Source organism: Pyxicephalus adspersus, chromosome 1 (genome assembly GCF_032062135.1).
Source record: "Pyxicephalus adspersus chromosome 1, UCB_Pads_2.0, whole genome shotgun sequence".
Taxonomy (NCBI): domain Eukaryota; kingdom Metazoa; phylum Chordata; class Amphibia; order Anura; family Pyxicephalidae; genus Pyxicephalus; species Pyxicephalus adspersus.
Window position 1 is genome coordinate 168,555,661 of NC_092858.1, and position 19,406 is coordinate 168,575,066.

General features: G+C 39.2%; 2 protein-coding genes across 2 annotated transcripts in view; both read left to right on the top strand.

The window, feature by feature from the left end:
• BRWD1 (bromodomain and WD repeat domain containing 1) overlaps positions 1-9,197 on the top strand; it is a gene marked incomplete in the record, with an annotated part of 60,557 nt that extends 51,360 nt beyond the window's left edge. Inside the window, 6 exon segments of the mRNA XM_072398316.1 lie at positions 180-293; positions 910-1,062; positions 1,665-1,828; positions 2,364-2,611; positions 3,080-3,157; positions 4,765-9,197. Coding sequence (XP_072254417.1) covers positions 180-293; positions 910-1,062; positions 1,665-1,828; positions 2,364-2,611; positions 3,080-3,157; positions 4,765-6,077 — 2,070 coding nt within the window.
• Positions 9,198-18,731: 9,534 nt separating this feature from the next.
• Positions 18,732-19,406, top strand: part of LOC140321586 (interferon-induced GTP-binding protein Mx2-like) — a gene marked incomplete in the record, with an annotated part of 16,339 nt that continues 15,664 nt past the window's right edge. Inside the window, 1 exon segment of the mRNA XM_072398317.1 lies at positions 18,732-18,818. Within this exon segment, the coding sequence (XP_072254418.1) occupies positions 18,789-18,818 (30 nt within the window).

Below are 19,406 nucleotides of genomic sequence, written 5' to 3' on the forward strand. Positions count from 1 at the left end.
TATTCCTGCTCACAATAAGAATTTTAAAGCTGAGTATATTTTGGGCAGGTCAACAGGTGTTTTACTTCATTCACATGGCAGGTGAAGAGCTGTAGCTTGGGTAAATGTGCATGTATTACATTAAGGTTTCACATTTTGATTACCCATCATTAAATGATTTATTTTTCTTTTGTAAGCAGAGAGTAAAAACTGTGAATAGCTGGAAGCAGTGCTGCATGGACCTGGTTGAATTTGTCATAGTACGTGAAGATTCTGAACCATTCAGGGAGCCTGTAGACCTGGAGCGGTACCCTGTAAGTACCAGCAACCTTTTTAAATAATCACAAGCCACAGGTAATCAACCCTGAATGCTTGTGGTCTATACTATTAGTAGGATTGTATAGATGTCATACGTGTTGTATTGTTAGACTGCTGCTTATGGAATACTGTAACTAGTAAAACCACCAGTGTACCTATAATTTTGTAAGATTAAGAATTGGCCAGACATTGGCCTTTGTCATTTTAATATGTATCTTAAGAACAGATATGTGTAGCTCTAACATATTCATAGTCAGTGAACTTTTGGGGGTCATGCAGAAGACATTTTTTTGTAGTATAAAACATGTGCATAGCTTTCTGAATATATCTGAAAGTTGTGTCCCAGCTGTGGTAGGTTTGATAACTAGTACGAGGATGATCTCCTTACTTGCCAGGTACTGCAATTAATGTGATGGCTTATAGAGGAACTAAAGTTAGGTGTTTTTTTAAACATAAAAGGCTTGTCTACCCTTTTATGTAAAGTGAACTTTCTGAGTTTTGGTACGCTTTAATTTCTCACTCTATACTAACTTTACAGAAGAGAATCATGTTTGAAATAGCCCAAATTCCGTGTTTCCAATACTACAAGAAAATAAAATGCTTTGTTTTTAGGATTACTATGATGTGGTGAAGACTCCTATGGATTTTGGGACAATAAAGGAAAAATTGTCAGCTGGGAATTACAGCAATCCATTGGAGTTTTGTAAAGACGTGAGATTGGTCTTCTCAAATGCAAAGGTTTACACACCTAACAAACGCTCTAGGGTGAGAGGAACTTTTTTGCAGTATTTGTTTGCCTTCCACAAGTTTCCTATTATTGTAATATTGGGACAAACTTGCCTACCCATCTTCTTCTGTCGCCTAAGTCACTACTTCCTACCACTCCATATCTCCCCTCCTATTGTGTGATACTTCCCCCACCCTCTAGATTGTAAGCTCTTCAGGGCAGGGTCTTCTCCTCCTCCTCTGTCACAGTCTGTATCTGTCACTGTCTATTGTCTTTTGCAACCCCTATTTAATGTACAGCGCTGCGTAATATGTTGGCGCTATAAGAAATCCTGTTAAATCATAATAATAATGTAAAGGTAGGCTTTTTTGTGGGTTATAAACTCCTACTTGGATTTAAAAGTTCCTAAAATATGACTTTCCATAGTTGCCATCAGAACTTCATACTTTGTCTATTTGATAATTAGGCAATTTGCTGTAGCCCCATCTGAACATGTCTTGCATGATTCAGACTTTGACCTGGACCCATACATATTTTGCAGAAATAACAGAGGCAACAGTGCCTCAGGTGATCTGGTTGTTTTTTTTGTTTTTTTCAACTCACCCGATCCTGTAGTTACCTTAAAATGTTTCCCTTTTAGATCTACAGTATGGTGTTAAGGCTTTCTGCGCTCGTGGAAGAGAGGTTGAAAGTTATTTTGTCAGATTATAAAATTGCCCAAAAGTCCAAAGGCAAGCCAGAAGAATCGGGCAGCATGAAGAAATCTGGAGCTAAGGAAGGACAATGTAAAAGAAATTCACTCAGGTAGGTTGTGGATTTTGGATTCATCTAATACCAACTCCCCTCTCCCCCATTTTAGATAAGGCGGAGAAGTGTTAGAAGCTTTTTGGGTATTATTGTCATCTCTAATAGTCAATATTATCCTTTATATTTGTCCTATTAGCCACTGGCAATGAAAGTGAGGGAGTCTTGAACTTTGTGTTACCAGTTGAACAGAAATCTTTCAAAGAGGAGACTTGTTCAGTTACCGCTGTCAGTGTTTTTTGGAGAAGATCCCTTTTACTGCTTGTTTCAAGAGAAGGGAAGAAAAAAACGGCAAAAATGTATTTTAACTATTCCTTACTCTATACTTAAAAAGAGGTTACAACCTGCCTACACCCCCCCCCCTTTTTATACATGTGTGATCACTTTTTGACCTAAAGGAGAACTACGCTGGATAAAGTATTCTGTTTTTTATTGCTAAGCTTTCCTTTGGAAAATTCTACCCGTTCTTGTTCTTACAATAAGTAAACGGTTATCAAAGTTGTTTTATTTCAGCATTGAACATCCTGTTTTGCAGTGATGTATACCAGAGAAATGTCCGACAAGGAAGAACCTCTCCGATTCTAGGGATAAACGGCTCTCTGCGCGAACCCTCTTCATCACGATCTACCTCAAGCGGAACACCACCTGCTAACACTCAGTCCAGCATAAGCAGTTCTTCTGCTAGGCGCATGCATGGACAATCACCTGACAGTGCTCCATCACCCTCTACTAAATCTCACACAGTCATTAGGGCGAGACATGTGTCAAGCTCTTCATCTTCAGGTGAGCTTAGTTAAAGGGACACCTATTCCTTTGTGGCAGAAATAACTGCCAAAAGATCCTGTCCTAGAAGCTGTTAAATGCTTACTTATTTCTGCAGGGTGAGATGATAAAACTTTCTCATCTTCAAGGGCTTCAGGTGCAACAGCCACCACGAAAAACTTTTGGAGCTGTTAATTGGCTGTGGAGCACAAAGGTTTTTTACATCTTACACTAAACCGTGCAGATGGCACATGACACATGGTCATAAATATAGAGAAAAAAGGGACTTGGGTCCTTTAATAGACTCCAAGAATTGATTTGATTTGAATTGAGTTTATTGTTTTGAATTTTTTTTTAAGTTTTACAGTATTGTTTATCCTGTGTACAATCTGGATTTAGTCATCTGCTACTTATACTGTGTAGTGTACAACAACTTGTGTTGCTGGTGTTAGTAACGTGGCTTGTTTGTACTTGCACTTTTTTTTGTAGAAAGCGACACAGACTTTTCATCCTCTTCTACCTCTGCTTCAGCACATTCCTCCCACACATCATCTTCTAGCTCTGACGGTAAGTCTATTGACACATTGGGTAAATATTTACAAGGATAATGGTTCCAAAAGCAGAGCCATTATCAGGCAACCGATGCCAGCTGTTGCAAAGCTAGGTGCATACAGGCATCTCTAGACCTACTATACGCAGGCTGCATTAGAAAAAGTCCATTTATCCTAAGGGTTGTGTTAAAAATTTAGTGGAAGAATATGTTTTGTGACTTTTAATTCTTCATTTTTAGTTATAATTACTAAGCTTTTGGGAGTCCAGCCATCTCAAGTGGGTCTACTTTCTTTAACCCTCCCTAGCGTTCTAATTCTGTCAGTTTTTCGATGCAAAAAGTGATCCTAATTGTGGGCCTGTAATTCTTAGGATTACCTCCCGGGTATGATAAGTATATTTATTTATTATATTATAATCCTAAATTATAATATAATAAATAATTATAAATAATATTTATAAAAAATAATGAAATAATAGACCACAACAATGTAATTTATCAAAAAAAAAAAAATAATTTATCAAAAAATGGCAAAAGGTCAGGGATAATAGTGGGCAAAATGTAGATCAGGGCATAACACAATTATGTTTGGTGCACTAAAATGTGTACTTTTATTTTTATTATATGTCATGTGGTGTTTGTTTTACTGTAATAACCATTTAAATGCAGATTACATTATCTGGTTTTAAATTTCCCGCCCGGCCACACACAAGACTTTCTGCATTGTGCATCACATCTTCCTCGTGAGGAGAGGAGCAATAGTAAATTCCAGGGGTGGTGCCAGTGGTGATTTCCCGCTGGCACCGCCCCCAGAATTTACTATTGCTGCTCGCATCAGCAGTTAGATGTGATGCACAATGCAGAAGTCCTGCATTGTGCTTCGCATCTAACTGCTGATGCAAGCAGCGGCGTGGCCGGGATCCCAGGTGGTATTTAAAAGCAGATTACTCGGTAATCTGCTTTTAAATTTCCCAGCCACGCCCCCTAATTCAGAAACGTCCCGGCATCACAGCGGTACCATTAGATCGCCGCTGGAGTGCAGGACAAAGCTAAGGGGGGCTTGTAAACTTACCCCGAGTGTGACTCGGGATTATCGATTTTTGCAAGTAAAATCCACCCCCCGTCACACTCGGGATTACCGCAAGGGGGGTTAAACAACACTTGAACTGATTGATAATGTAACTGTAGCACGCAAACCTTCTTCCATCTTTTGTAGCCTCAGAAAGTACTCAAAATGTCCTACATACTTTCTGCATGGCAAGAATGTATAAGCATTTGCAGTCAAACTTGAAGGCTGCTATTTCTGACACCTTTTTCCGAAAATAATGACTCTTGAGTTTGCAGTCACAGACCTGGAATATGTATGCAGATAAGGTTTGCACTCTTCTCACTGACTTTCTTGATCTGCTTACTTTTTCTGTGTCATTGATTTCAAACTAGGATCGGCATAACAATCAACTTTATCAAGTAAAACAAGCCAGGCCCTTCATTACTCGCACAAGGTTTCTTAAAGTCAGCAAACAGGTTTCTCTTCCTAAAAGTAATTTTTAAAGTATCAGTGTTCCACTTGTTAGGATTGTTTGAGATGAGAAATATAACTTTTTTTTTTTTTTTTTTGGTTCAGCATCTCAGGGCAATAACCAAAGAAGAACTGCAAACATAAAAAGGAAAATTTCATGTTATTCTGATGATTCAGACTCTGCATCTGAAGCAAGCTCTCATCAGGGTACAAGAAAGAAAACTCTCCGGAAGTGCGCTGCCATGGCAGCCAATAAGATAAAGTGTATGAGTGATGTGGAAGACAGTGCCTCAAACTCAGATAGCGACTGCAGCGCAAGCAAAAACAGCAGAACGTTGCCACCCAGGACAGCTGCAACAAGGGCCAAACAAAGGCTCTTGGATGGTAGTGGGGATGAAACTGCAATAAGAAGTGGGAGTGATCAGAAGCGTGAAACAAGAAAGGCCTCCAAGACCCCACCAAGAACTTGTCCAAAGCCCTCCCGAGCTCCGCAGAAGTTACAGACAGACTCTAGCATCTACAGCTCGGATAACAGTTTCAAATCTCCATCTCCCAAACATTCTTCACATGATGATTCTGAAGAAGAAGGCCACCACATTAATGGCGGCAGCCAAAACACAGAGGAGAGCTTGGACTCTCCATGCCCTCGTCTGGCCACCAATTCTCGTAGATGTATTTTAGAATCTGACTCAGACTCATCATCCCCAGAAAGCGATGTAACAGTATTAAAAAGGGCCCAGAACCCTCTTAGCCCTAGACAACCACAGGAATGTAGGGTAGTACTGACTAATGTTTGTTTACCTGGGGCTAATACATACTTACGGAGCCCCTGTCTAGAAAGACCAATGCTCAGGGCTGCACGTCAGCCGAGAACCTCTGATACGGAGTCTGATTCAGCATTTGAAACTTTGGCCAGAAAACGGCGAAAGAGGGTCGTGTTCTCTGCATCACCTCCTGCTAGAAAAACAAAAGTATTGAGTGACTCTGAGGACACCTCTAATTCAGGAACTGAAAATAACTGTAAGTTCTCCAGTTCTGGAGAGAGTTCAGTGTCTAAAAAGAACAGCCGAGTCCTATTTTCTGAATCGGAGTCCTCTCTCTCAGACAACACAAGTGACAGCAAACACAGAATGAACAAAAGAAATCCTACAGTGAGGCCTGGTAGAGCAGCTGATCAAAAGAGGAAGCGGGCAAAGAGCAGCTGTGATGAGGACTGGGAGGCTCTGGATGCCAGAAGCCGCAAAAAGTTAACCCGGCGCACGAAGATCCGTACACGAAACCAGGGTAAAAGGACTGTGCGTTACGACGATGCTGAGAACGCAGCTCAAAGCGATGAAAACTTGAATGGCAGGCGGTATAGAACTACCTCTGTGAGGAGACTGACCCCCAGAGAAAGGGCCAGGCAGTTCTTGCGATAACTAACAAAGCGAAAAATGTACTGACTTTTCTAAATTTGTTCAAATTCAGGGAATATACTTCTATTTTTCTACAGAAAGAGAAATTTATGAATGTGACTACAAACTGTACATGTTTGACTTGCACTTGTCATATTAAAGCATTATCAGCACAGATGCCATCACGTGCCTCGAGATGGGGCAGGGGACATCTGAGCGCTAACTAATGGTATTTTCTGAGGTTTTACAAACCGCAAGCTTAGTTTTTTGCAGTGAGAGTCTTTTACTTAGACCCTCATTTTATTGCTAGACTTGTCAGCCATTGAACACTAATTTGCACAGTTTAAGTTTACAAGTGTTTTTTGAGCTTTTTTTTTTATTCTTGAAAAAAAAATCAGGTGCAGAATTCAGAAATAGTTTTTGCTCCAGTTTTCCTTAAAACTTGAAAAAGAATATTTTCTTCCCAAAGTATGTATTTGTGCCATTATTTATTTCTAATCTCAGAGTTTTTTTTTCCTTTTGGATTTATTTATTTTTTTTCAGTGCATTTATCGTTTCTCCCCCAGAATACAGTCTGCCATAATCAGAGAATTATGTTACCATACCATGATATGGTAACGGTTGCTTAAGAGATGAGTAGTGTGTACAGTACCATGTTATGATAAAGGGAACCATAACAAGTGGGATAGATGAGAGGGTGGTGTGGTCTTTTAAGTTACACTTTATTTTGTTCAAAGGAAACCTGCTGCAAAATTAACCATGTGCAGGAAGCCTCTGATAGAAACTGCCACTCTGGTTCTTAGCACCTTATAGAATCTTTAGCAAAGAAATGGTCAGTCTATTTTTTTCATACTCTTAAAGGAAATTTAAATTAGGTGGGAAGGAACAGTTTGAGCTTCCATTGATCTGGAAAGAAAAAGCAAGTTTATCTAAGCTGCTAGGAAGGGAAAAAATTGTATACTGAGCTGCCTAGGAAGGCCATTTCATGAATAACTTTAGTGTTTTGCCGTTAAGATGAGAAATATCTTCTTCAGTGTCTGCAGCTACTGAAGTCTTTGGGGGTTTGTTTAATGCAGCTTGTTAGGGATATGTTAATACTTGAAGGTTCATAGTCTTGCTAAATCAAACTCCCAGGCAATAGGGTGATAAGAGCTTATATAATGACACCAAGGGCTGCTAGCGGACTTCTCCGGTAACCAATTACATGCTTAGGTTACGTACACAAGTCAGATGATCCTTTCCAACGACAGTTTTTGTATGTGTGTAAGTAGCCTTGGAGTACGTACGTAAAGCACATCAGAGGCTGCTGGGAAATATATTCCATGTAAAATTTGGCTTTATATTTAAAGTGAAACTATTCAGCTGGTAGCTAAGTAAGGGAATTAAAATTTGCAAGATTCTTCTTTCTTCGAGAAAATACTACTTAAGCTTCCCTTCATTCACTTGACTAATACCCATGGTCTTAAGTCACATCATCCTTCCTGCTGAGGAACAGAGGAGGAGATAATCCGACCTGGGCTCTGTCGGTTTGATATCTCTTAAACAGGATCAAATTCCCAGGTGTGGGTAATAAAGCAGAGTCTGACTTTACCTGGAACAGCCTTTACTTCAGGAAAAGTAAGTATTTGAGCACTTTGATAACGGTTCATCTACTGCTTTTTATAGCCTCATATTATTAGGTATAGGTCTGACAGGCCTATACCTGACCATTACATCTATATACACCTAATAGACAACCTTTTAAAAAGCATTCATATGGGGATGGCTCCACTTTGCAGCTTTTAACAGCATCCACTCCTCAGGGAAGGCTCTCCACAACATTTTTCAGGGTCTGTGGGAACGTTCCTATTCTTCCAAAAGAACGTTTGTGAGTCAAAGTAATATCAGATGAGAATATCTCACAATTACTATTGCTATAGACTATTTTTTTATTTTCTTTAAATTCTTGTCCATATGGACAGTCATACTCCTAAGTGCCTGTCCTTTGTGAAAATTCAGAATGTTGAGAAATGATTGGTAAAATGTTTTGTAAAGTTTCTCATTTACCCATGCCCATAGTACAGCTGCTGGTATTACATTTATTTGGACTTCGGTAATGTTAAAGGAGTTTCACTGCTTATTCAGCTCTCGGGTCCAGCTGAATGTAAGTTACTGCCGCTAGCCCTTGTTTCTTTGCTAAAAACGTGTTTGGTTAGAAAGATGCAAATCTTGTGACATTCGCAAAAAAAATTCTCAGAAAAGCCCTATCTCTGTGCAGATGAATAGGGATCAGACTAAAGTAAGAAACTTGAAGACTTTATTTTTTAAAAGCACCACATCTCAAGTGATAAACACCCTGACCTGGGAATGTATCCTCATTTCCGGTGGCATATTACTCCTTTGTGGATGATTTACACTGACTAAATAGCCTTGTGGTAAAGGTAACACTGTCCACCTGCCTTCCTGCTAATGTTTTAGAGGAGTGGATTGCATGACAAGCACTGATGACATTATTACTGGGGGAATATGTGCAAATTATGTTTTGTGTGTCTTCCATTGCTTTTAGGAGTACATTTGTGTTAATAAACCAATGACAGTTTGCTGAGAGAAATGAATTTCAACCACAGCTGAGGTTACCTTTTATTTCTAGTTTGCTTTCACACTGTCTTGCTTGGAGAGAAGTGGCGACTAATTCTTAAAGCAGATAGCACAGTTTGAGCAAAAAATGTGAAGACCACACCATTGTTTACTTAATTTTAAAGGGCTGATGTATAAATCCTCCACCTACTGTAAAGAATCTTGTAATGAATGCACATTCTGGGGTATACACAGATTTTCCTGTTACTCAGAAGTCGACAAATTGACCCCTGGACCTGTATAGTCTCCATTACGGTCTATGTTCCAGAGCTTATATGTCAGCAGCTAATGTTGCTCGGATGTTTCTTTCAAAGGTTTCATTTTTCATGGGATTCCTTTTGACCTATATTTAATGTTTTGAGGAGTACATATTGTCTTTTTTTTTCTTGTTTGCATTACCAGCCCTGAAAATAGCAATTTGCACTGTTTGCTGTCTCAGTCACCTCAGTATGGATGTACACTGTGAGTTTGGAGGTATTTATAATGGCCATTTAATCCATAATAAAGTGTTTTCTGCTACAGAATAAAGTTGTGCAATTCCTGGTGTTTTTTTTTTATCTTATTTTTTATGTTAATCTTTGGCAGACAAGGAATCACCAACAAATGTTAAGTATTCGTTAAAAAGTAATTGTATTTTTGTATGTAAACCTGGAACAATGCAGGTTCGTATTGCTGGCCCTCTGTTCTATACTAGGTATCTGATCATCCTGAAGATCTAAAGCAGGGGTGTCAAACTCTGGCCCGCAAGGTCCTTTTTTTTTTTTTTTGGCCCCCCCAAAGAGTTCTGGAAATGAATTTCATCTGGCCCGCCCGCCCACTACTACGTACTGCAGCGAGTGATACCGCAACTACAATTCCCGGCATCGCTCACGTCTGTAGACCAGTGGGCTTGCATTGTTGTTCTGTTCTATAGACGCAAGTAATGTCGAGAATTGTGGTCTCAGCATCACTCGCTTCTATGGAAAAGGGTGTGAGATATCTGTCCCTCCCCGCCCCCCTCTCACACATCACAGGTGCCTACAGTAATACATTGTAACTAGTTCTGCATGCAAATGATAGAAGCGGTACAGCGGTTAATTTGAATCTTCTATATCAGGCAGGAAAACAATGGGTTAAATGGTCTCAACTGTATTTCTTTGATTGTAGTACATAGTTAGGAGGACTTACAGTCAGTATTAGGCTGAAGATCTATTATAGTGTTCTGAGACATACACAGAGAATCTTTATTCATTTCCCTACACATGGCAGAGTCCACATGAATCTCTGTTACTACCTCACATACACGTTTTCAAAACATGCAATACATAGACATTGTTCCTGTATACCCATCATGTGACACAAAGCCTAGGCAATGATCACATGGTGCCTGACTACTAGGGGTGTTGTCTTTGTTTTAATTCATCAGAGCCTGCATAGTGAGAGGATGAACAACACACAGGCTGCGTAGATACATAGAAATTAGTCTTTTCAAACCTAAAGTGTATGTAGAGGGGATTGTTTTTGTTAGTTATGGATGAAGTAGTAAACTTCCTCAATTTTTTTAAAATAAATTTCAGTTTGGCCCCCGACTTGGTCTAAGTTTTTAATTTCTGCCCAATGTGTATTTGATTTTGACATCCCTGATCTAAAGCCACGCCAAAAAATTGTCCCTGGCAATGACAGCAGGATTTCCTGATTGGACGTTGATTGATGAACAACAGACTGCTGTTACAAGTCAGATTTTCACCACAGCAGGACTATTTGTCTCTACAAGATTGTATGATTTGTTTACAGTTTACCTCCTTGGTGGTAATCCCAAGTGTGGTTCGGGGTGAGTTTGCGATACCAAAAGCAGTAACCCTGAGCCACACATTGGTGGAATTGCCAGGGAGTCTAAAAGTCCTAACTGGTTCCCACGTTCCAGCAGCGTCCTCCAGCGATTCCCGGCATCGTCCCCTGCCGATGGCTGGCGTGTGAACGTTGGGGATGCAAGGCCAGGGGGGAAGTAGATGCTGGCCGGGCATCTGCTCGCAAGTGTGTGGCTAGAGGGTGGGAAAATTGGGCTGGTAGGTGGGAAATTTAAAATAGGAAGTATTTTTAAATGTACTGCTTTTACATTTAAAGATACTTATTATTCATACCACCAGGGAGGTTACAGCTGTTTTAACAACTTCTGGGGAAACTGCCCTCAAGCTAACCATTTTGGTCAACCACCAAACGCTTTACTGTCCACACTTGCCATGGTAGGACAGTAAACATGTGGACCTCTACCTCTTACAATTTGGGGTTTACAAAACTTTTCACTAAAAAAAAAAAATGCCTGGTTGTATCATTCAACATATGCAAGTACAAAGTCAAGTAAAGGAGTGTGCAACAGCCACAGATTGAAGAGGATCTATATTTACTCAACATATTATTTACTTCAATGTATCTCATTATCCTATATAAGCAAAGTTCATACCACAAAAAAATTCTGCAAGTCTTTAATTGTATAACCAGAAACAAATGATAACACCTAATAAAACAACAAAAGGAGAATCTGGTCTGGTGAAAAACTGAAATGAAAATATTGCAGCTTTCCAAAATGTGCTTGCTGATCCTACCAGAAACATATTACCCTTTTGAATAGTTTTATATTTAGGTTGGAAAAAAAGACAAGTCCATCAAGTTCAACCACTGGGGAAATAAACATATCCCAGATCAAAACCCTGTGGATATATTTGATCCAGAGGAAGGCTGGTACAATTCAACAGGGGTGAAATAATTCCTTCCTGATTCCATGCGGTAATCGGATGTTCCCTGGATTAACAGTCTCTCGTATCTTTACTTTCAAGCCTTAATCCCCAGTTATGTTCTGTGCTTTTAGAAATCATCCAGCTTTTTCTTAAAGCATGCTAATGAACATGCTGAAACTACTTCCTGAGGGAGCCGATTCCTTTTCTCACATTTTCTCAGACATTACAGTCAAGAATCCCTTCCTTTCATAAATTGCACTGAACTGAAATCTCAACGATATCTGCATTTCCAGTTGTCTTGTGAACTACAAAATACAGAAGTATTGTAAAAAAAAGAATCCCCCTCTTCAAGATATTTACCGTATTTTTCGGCGTATAAGACGCTCCGGCATATAAGACGCACCCAATTTTAAAGGAGGAAAATCTAGAAAAAAAAATTCTGAAAGATTATTCCCCTTCTGATCACCCTGTGCCAATTTAAATTCCCCTTCTGATCACCCTGTGCCAATTTACTCCACCAACTGTGCAGATCTAGACATGGCCCACCCTTACAGAACTTTTCAAGCTGTCAGAATGGATTAGGTCCTTTCTTGGATTGCAATCTTTTAATCATTGATGGGTTCTGACTATGCTATGTAAAGACTTGCAACCTTTTCTCTCTCTCCCAGCCACAATGTGGTCAATTTTATGGTGTGATCTGGTTCATTGTCAAATTGGAAGCTGAACCTTTTTTTCCATTGACCACTTTCTGGCAAAGGGGAACAGGTTTCCCTCAAGGGTTTGATGGTCGTTTGGCCCATCCATTTTATCCTGATTAGTGCAGAGAAACCTCCAATACCAGGATACTACTAGCTCCATGTAGGTATCGTGTTCTATGGATAGTGATCTATTTCCTGTTTTCCGGCTTTTTTCCAGTTGTAACATTTGGATTTTTTTGTAGTCCCCAGTATCATTAAGGTGCATTTTGGTAAAGCTCAGTCTTTCTTGCAATCCTTCCGCACTAGGTGAGCACTTATGACATCACATGCACAAAATGACTATTCTTTGTCATAAATTCTTGTAAATTCTTCTAAGCTTCCATATGCCTCTTGGTGGCCTCCCTGACCAGGTTCTTCCTTGCACTTCCATGCAGATCAGAGGAGCCTGATCCAGAGAGGGTCCTAGTAGTACCAAACACTTTCCACTTCCAAATTATAGAATTTACTTCATTTTTTCATTACTTTTTTTTGTATTGTTATCTAGATCTTTCTTTTCTCAATCGAAGAACAGTTTCTGCAAGTGCAGACATTTGCTTGTTAATCCTATCAGAATTGTGCCTGTCCATAACTTTATCTTTGAGACTTTGCCTTGCCACCCTCTGTTTTTTGCTTTTAGTTGACCTGCCAAGACCTGGAATTCTCCAGGAATATCTGATTTTGAACTAATCAAATTGATTGCATTTGATTATAGATGAAAGATAATTACTTAGCTTGGTGTCCAGTGGAGAAAGTGGTTAGTTACAAAGTAGTTTACAAGTATTTTATTTATTTTTTTTTATTTGAAATTTTGGGTGGGTTGTGTCTCAAACCTGCAATGAGAGAGTGGGCGGGTTCATGAATCATGACGTCACTATGGGGGAAGTTTCTTCCCCTTTGAGTGACACCCGGCTCCCAAAGCATGCGTGGTCTGGAGCAGGTAAATTCAGTGGGCCCAAAAAGGTTGTCGACTACTACTCAGGAGTGTTCATGTAAAAAAAAAACTGCCAAAAAGTTGACCTAGAAACACAAATTTATTATATTGCAGGTTTTCAGTCCTTGTACATGGCTGCTAGGGATGATTATACTGCAGAAAAAAAAACACCCTTCAATTAGGCAGGAAACTGCTTTAGTGAATATTCTCCCTTCCTATTCTGTGATACTTCCCCCACCTAGATTGTAAGCTCTTCTAGTCAGGGTCCTCCCCTCCTCCTGTGTCACTGTCTGTATCTGTCTGTCATTTACAACTCCTATTTAATGCAAAGTGCTGTGTAAAATGTGGCTTTATATAAATCCTGTTTATTATTATTATTAATAACCACCTGGGCGGTTACCCCGAGCCTGGTTCCGGGGTAAGAAAACTTGCTGAAAGCATTTACCCCGAACCAGGTAGCTAAAAATAGAAACAAGCGTTACAGTGCATTCTGATTGTCATACAACATTGTACAACAATGGGATTACAACTGATAAAAAACACTTACCTTGTCCCCGCAGCTTTTTCGGAGACGTCTTCTCTCTTCTGTCTGCTCCCGGCATGTGCAGTGACGATCTCTGGGGTTTCCCGTTGACGTCGGTGCACGTGTCGATGCGGACGGGAGGCGAGGCGGGAAATTCAAATAATTTTGTATAGGATTCAATACAAAAAAAAGCTGTATTGAGTCCAATACAAAGAAATCCTTATATATGTATAATTGTATTATATATATATATATATATATATATATATATATATATAAATAATATAAGCTACTGTACAGTTACATTACATTATACACATCTTTTTTTTTAAGGTTTATTATTAAATTTTGGACATATTTCAGTGAGATATAACTAAGAATTATAGCCTACAATCTAAAATAAATTTCCATGCAAAAAATGTAACGCTTTTTGCATGGAAGTACAGAAAGAATAAGAACACTCAAAGTTCGCGTACACGTCCCTCAGTGATTCCTGATGATGTAATTGCATACGCCCGTTGACGGGGGTCGTTGCGGGAAATTCAAATATTTTGTATTGGATTCAATACAAAGTCCTGTATCCAATCAATACAAAATAATACAAAATATATGTATGTGGTTTTGTCTATATGTATGTGACGTTGGACTCTGTTTTAAAATTTACCACACTAGGGAGGTGATTTAGAAAAATATATTACTATACAGTATACTGTATTTTTGCATTTTCAGTATTTTTTATTTATTTATGCATTCTTGTTTAAGCTGATTTTTGTGTTTTTTATTTAATTTTATTATTAAAGTTATTTTTTTTTTTTTACATGATTGTGTGTTTCAAACCTTATTATATTCAGGATATCTACTAGACCCTTGTTTGGACATATTTCTGTAAGGTACAGGTCTACAATTTAACAAAAAAAAAATTTCATGAAAAACAATGTACCGCTTTTGGTACAGAAATCCAAACATCAGTGAAACACCGAGGAGGTTATTAAAAATAATAATCATAATTCTGCATTGACACATGACATTGGTATAGCTGCTACAGTTACAGGCAATAGGTGGCACTCCCATAGCTTTCTGTGCAGCATGCATTCCTTATTCATGACGTCAGGGTTTGCTGGGATTGTACATTTTATGGAGAATGTCCAAGTTTCAGTTTCACATCTGATGAAATCATTAGAATAATAACAGGAGGAGAGTCTTACTATAACAAGCAAGCAAGTAACAAGTTAGTTCTCTCAGGTCGTTGAGCTCCTACAATTGGTGAGTCTTTACCTTTTTATGATTGTTTTTCTTTTTGGATTTGCATAAATCATTTAAACTAGTAAAATGTTATCAGATTTGCCAGCTATACTGCACCTTCTCCCTATATAGAGTAGATGGCGAGTTGTTCTGTAGGATGACAAAGTGTTGGAAGTGTCAGGATCCCATGTGAAAATGAAGGAAATCCTGAAGAAGGTAAGCTAATGCAGCCAGTAAGAACAACTGATCCACAATATATTACATTTGTGTTCTTAAACAACTAAAAGCAAAATTGCCCCCCATCTTTTGTATTCTTCACCTTCTTTATTCTGAATAGAATAGTGAGGTATTAAAGCCCCTGTGGGGTTTTTTTCTGTCTGATACTCCCCCCCCCCCCCGGCGGCCATTGTCATTGAAAATGTGATGGGATTTCCAGTGTTTTTGGGTTGTGGCCAGAACTAGATGCATGATGAAACTTTTCATTGGAGACATTGGCACTTGTGACAACTGTCTAAAGGGTTCTCACTTTTCTGGGATTTACTCTCACTTCCTGTTGCATCTTAAGGACAGGAAGTAAAATGTCCACAATGGGTCATCGACAGTTGACAGGTCTCAACTCTTCTTTTCTCTCCCCAAAACTAAAAAAAAAGTCTTTGTTAGTGGTAAGAACATGACAGCCAGTAAACCAAAATCCCCTAAAAGGGGGCAGGAATAGCATAAGATTCACTGTCATGACAAATTCACATAAGAGGTAATATTTCTATGAAAAAGAATATTTAGATATGCAGCAGTTCACCGATTTATACCCAATTTATAATCTAATGATACATTCACTTAATGTCCTTGGCTATCTGGATGCTGTGGGAGGGAAATCCAACTCTGGGCTAATTTGATTTTTTTTTTTTTAATATACTCCTCCTATTATACCTTTTTTAACACAAAAATTTGCAGCTATATCTGCAATAATTACCTTCTCCCAGGTGCTGTCTCATGCAATATATTTTCTCTATCAGAAGATGTCCTTAGGGTTGATTGGCACCCAGTGTCCAAGTTAAGTCACTATGGCACTCTGCACGGACATGCAATGATGCAAAGAATAGAACAATGCCACATTTTGTATCATGATGAATCACTTAGTCAGAGGTGACCCTGAATGTCACATGAAATCTGAAAAGGTCCTGGGCTCATATTGCTGTGTTTGCTATTCCAACACCAGTGCATGTATTTGATCCAAACCCACATTGAATGCAAGCAATGTCATCAATATGAACCGTTAATGAGAAGCAAAAATTGCTGCATTTAGAGCTCTAGGGTAGGTTGCAGGCAGGGCTGGACGATTTCCAAGATGACCAAAGCAGGAGTCTACGTCCTAATGGGTGTTGGGGGCTCACAAATATTAGCAAACTTGTTCTAGGTTTAGCAGAAGTAATTTGGTGGCTTTACGTCTACTTGACCTCAGTGCTCTGAGGGTTCCTCTGGGGGGCCCCTAAAAAGTGCCAGCAAGCTTCTTGATAGAGTGCAAGATTCAGAAGCACATTGAAGATCTCCTCTGTTTACACTGATCCTGGAGGCACTTAGCCCTCAGCACTCCCAGGTCAAAGTTTTTAGTAACTCAGGAACATCAATTGGGTTATGAGCTGAACATTAACTCTGTGCCTTCAATCAGCCTCATTCAGTGATGTCAAAACTAACCAGTGACAAGATCTCTAAACAAAAAAAGAAAAAATACTAATTTTAATCGTGTCACTTCCAGGCTGGCCAGAACAGACAAGTATTGTTTACTTGTTATATGAGCAATCTGCCAGCAAGTAAGTGACAGCATGGAAACTAGAGAGAACTTCTCTGCCCTTGTCTAGCAAGTCTGGTCACTGATGAGTTGTTTTTATCATGTGATAGATTGTCAAATTACAGTTTGTATTTATTTTTAAGCGTATGCAATATAAACATTTAAAACAGGCTCTGATGCCTTTTAATTGTAAAGGTCCTCTGCTTTCAGAAAATGTATTGCTTTATTTTAACCATTGGAAAAGCTTGCAATCTGTTAAGAGAAAAGGGAGGATAAGGAAGATGGAAGAGCTTAAAATGTATTGGCTATAAGGGAGAATGCAGGTAGAAGAGCTTACAATCTATTAGGATATAAGGGTGGGTACAGAAGATGCAAGAGCTTAAAATGTATAGGAAAAAGAGTGGGTAATGAAGGTAGAAGAGCTTACAAGCTATTAAGGAAAAAGCGAGGATACAGAGGTAGAGGAGCTTGCAATCTGATAAGATGTATACAGGGAGGAGGGTACAGAAGGTAGAAGCTTACAATTTAGCAATTAACAAGGAACAGTCTGAGGACAGGATTGAAAAAAAAACAAAAAAAACAGTAATGATAAACAAGAACCAAATCACAGGGAATTACTGAATGGAGTGTAAGCAATCTGAGGGCCTTTACTGACCACACATTTTTACATGCACAGCTCACCCCAAGGGACAAATAAGCAAGGAACAGGAAGAACCACAGTAGATTGCAAGACAAAGGACAGCAAAAAGGGTCAACAGGCAGACAGCAGATCCAGGAACAGAAGGAAGAACCACCAACCCAAAGGTTATCTATGATGTACGAAGTGACTAAGGACAATTTCTGAAAAGTGAGCTCACCAAAGTAATATAGGGCCCTGGTCCAGAACCTAACGCCACACTCTTCACCTATAGCAAGCCTCTGCTCAGACTCAGGATGGTAGATTCGCCACCCCTGCGCACAGTTGCCCCCCAGGCCTTCTGTGCACAAGGCATGGCTTCTGGGGAAGTACTGATAGAGGACCAGGAGCCCACAGATAATGCAGTACAAGGGATTTCAGCAGTGGCAAGTCCAGCATACAGAAGTCACAGGTAATTAGTCTACCAGACAAGGTTTTCAAAGATAAAGACGAAGCAGACTCGAGTCACAGACACAAGGTCGGTCCAGGCAGCATACAATTGCAGGGTCATAAACAATCAGAACCAGCAACAGTAAATCAAACAAAAAACCCACTCCAGCAACAAGGCAGTCCAGTTTACCATCAGGCACTAGTGATTGGGAGCAGAGATGCTATAAAGTCCTCGTAGCATGGCGGGACAGGGTGAAGCCAGGGACTAATCTGCTTCTAAAATCCCCTTCAGCTGTGCACAGCCTCAGAGTATGTGCTGGGGATGCAGAGAAGGTACAGCTCAGGTTGGGCAGCTAAGGGGAAACAGGGGATGCTGCTATTTACTTGTTCACCTTGCCGCTGCAAGTCACACCGCTGGACAGAATAAACAGGGCGCCGGCCAGATAAGCATCTCCAACACTACCTGTCATTTAAACCACCTATGTGTGTCGCTGCATTGCATGTAAATCCTCCTAAACTGGTCATATATCTTGGAATCCGATTGAGCAATCTTAAGATCCGCCAGCTATTATGGAGTATGAGATCCTACTTGACTGAGCATTTTAGATACGGCTTCCACTAAATCTAATTGTATAGATCTAAAGAAGATTGAATAGAGACTGCACATTCAGATTCCTCTTCCTAATCCTGTTCATAGTTGTAGGGAAACCCTTAGGTCACTATGAGCAGCAAATACATCTGTTTTGGCTGCAGAACTTCAATCTCCAATGTACTAGAACTGGAGATCAAAAGAACAGGAAGGCACATTATGGTTCAAATTAATTAACAAAGAACATCTTAAAACTAAAATATTAGCTAACAACACAGTTAACTTTCACTTTTTTCCCCTACTTGCAGTGTGTTTATTGAGATAAAACATGGGAAAAGGTGCATGCATTACAAAATTGTAGTATTTGTTCTTTTGCTTTACATTTTTCATTTAAGTTTTAAAGGTTCACATTGACTTTTAGTTCTGATCTCTTCAAAATGCAATAATAATAAATCTGTTCTTTATGCAGCAGCAGAAAGTAGTATTATACGGGATTCTCTGTACTGTCCATCTATCAATCACTCTGATCCAATGGAACGTAGGAGAAATAAAAAGCAAAAGGTACAGTAATATATAAAAATAAGCAAAATGTGCAAAGTAGATTATTTTGAATATACCATCGTATAAAGCAACCTCATCACCAATATCACCTTTTACCTGAAAAGAGTGTTCACACTTACCTGTCCTGCCATTCCACCAATTGTGGTTCTTTTGCTGAGAAATTCCTACCCCCAACACTAGAAATTAAGATCTTCTGTGTACCTCTTAGTGCTCAATGGTTTCCCTTACAGACTTTCCTGCTTTGTGTAAAAAAAAACAAAAAAAAAATATAGGGGTTACTCTACTATTCCAAAATTCTTCTCCCAACTCCTCTTTACATTTACAGGGTGAAGGTAAGGGCAGGCAGCAGTGTCAGAATGTCAAAGTGTCTTTGTTGGAAGATATTTTCAATTCTTGTTACAATACAAAATGTTGATAAAATATAAGATAGTGAATCTCCTTGGCTGGGACATACAGCTTTGTAGAGTAAGGATGAACCTGATTGGATACAAAATAAGTTGATTGTAGAGGATTGGATACAAAATGAGTAAATCAACTCTATACACCCCTGTAATGTCCAGTTGGCTATTATTATTATTATTATTATTA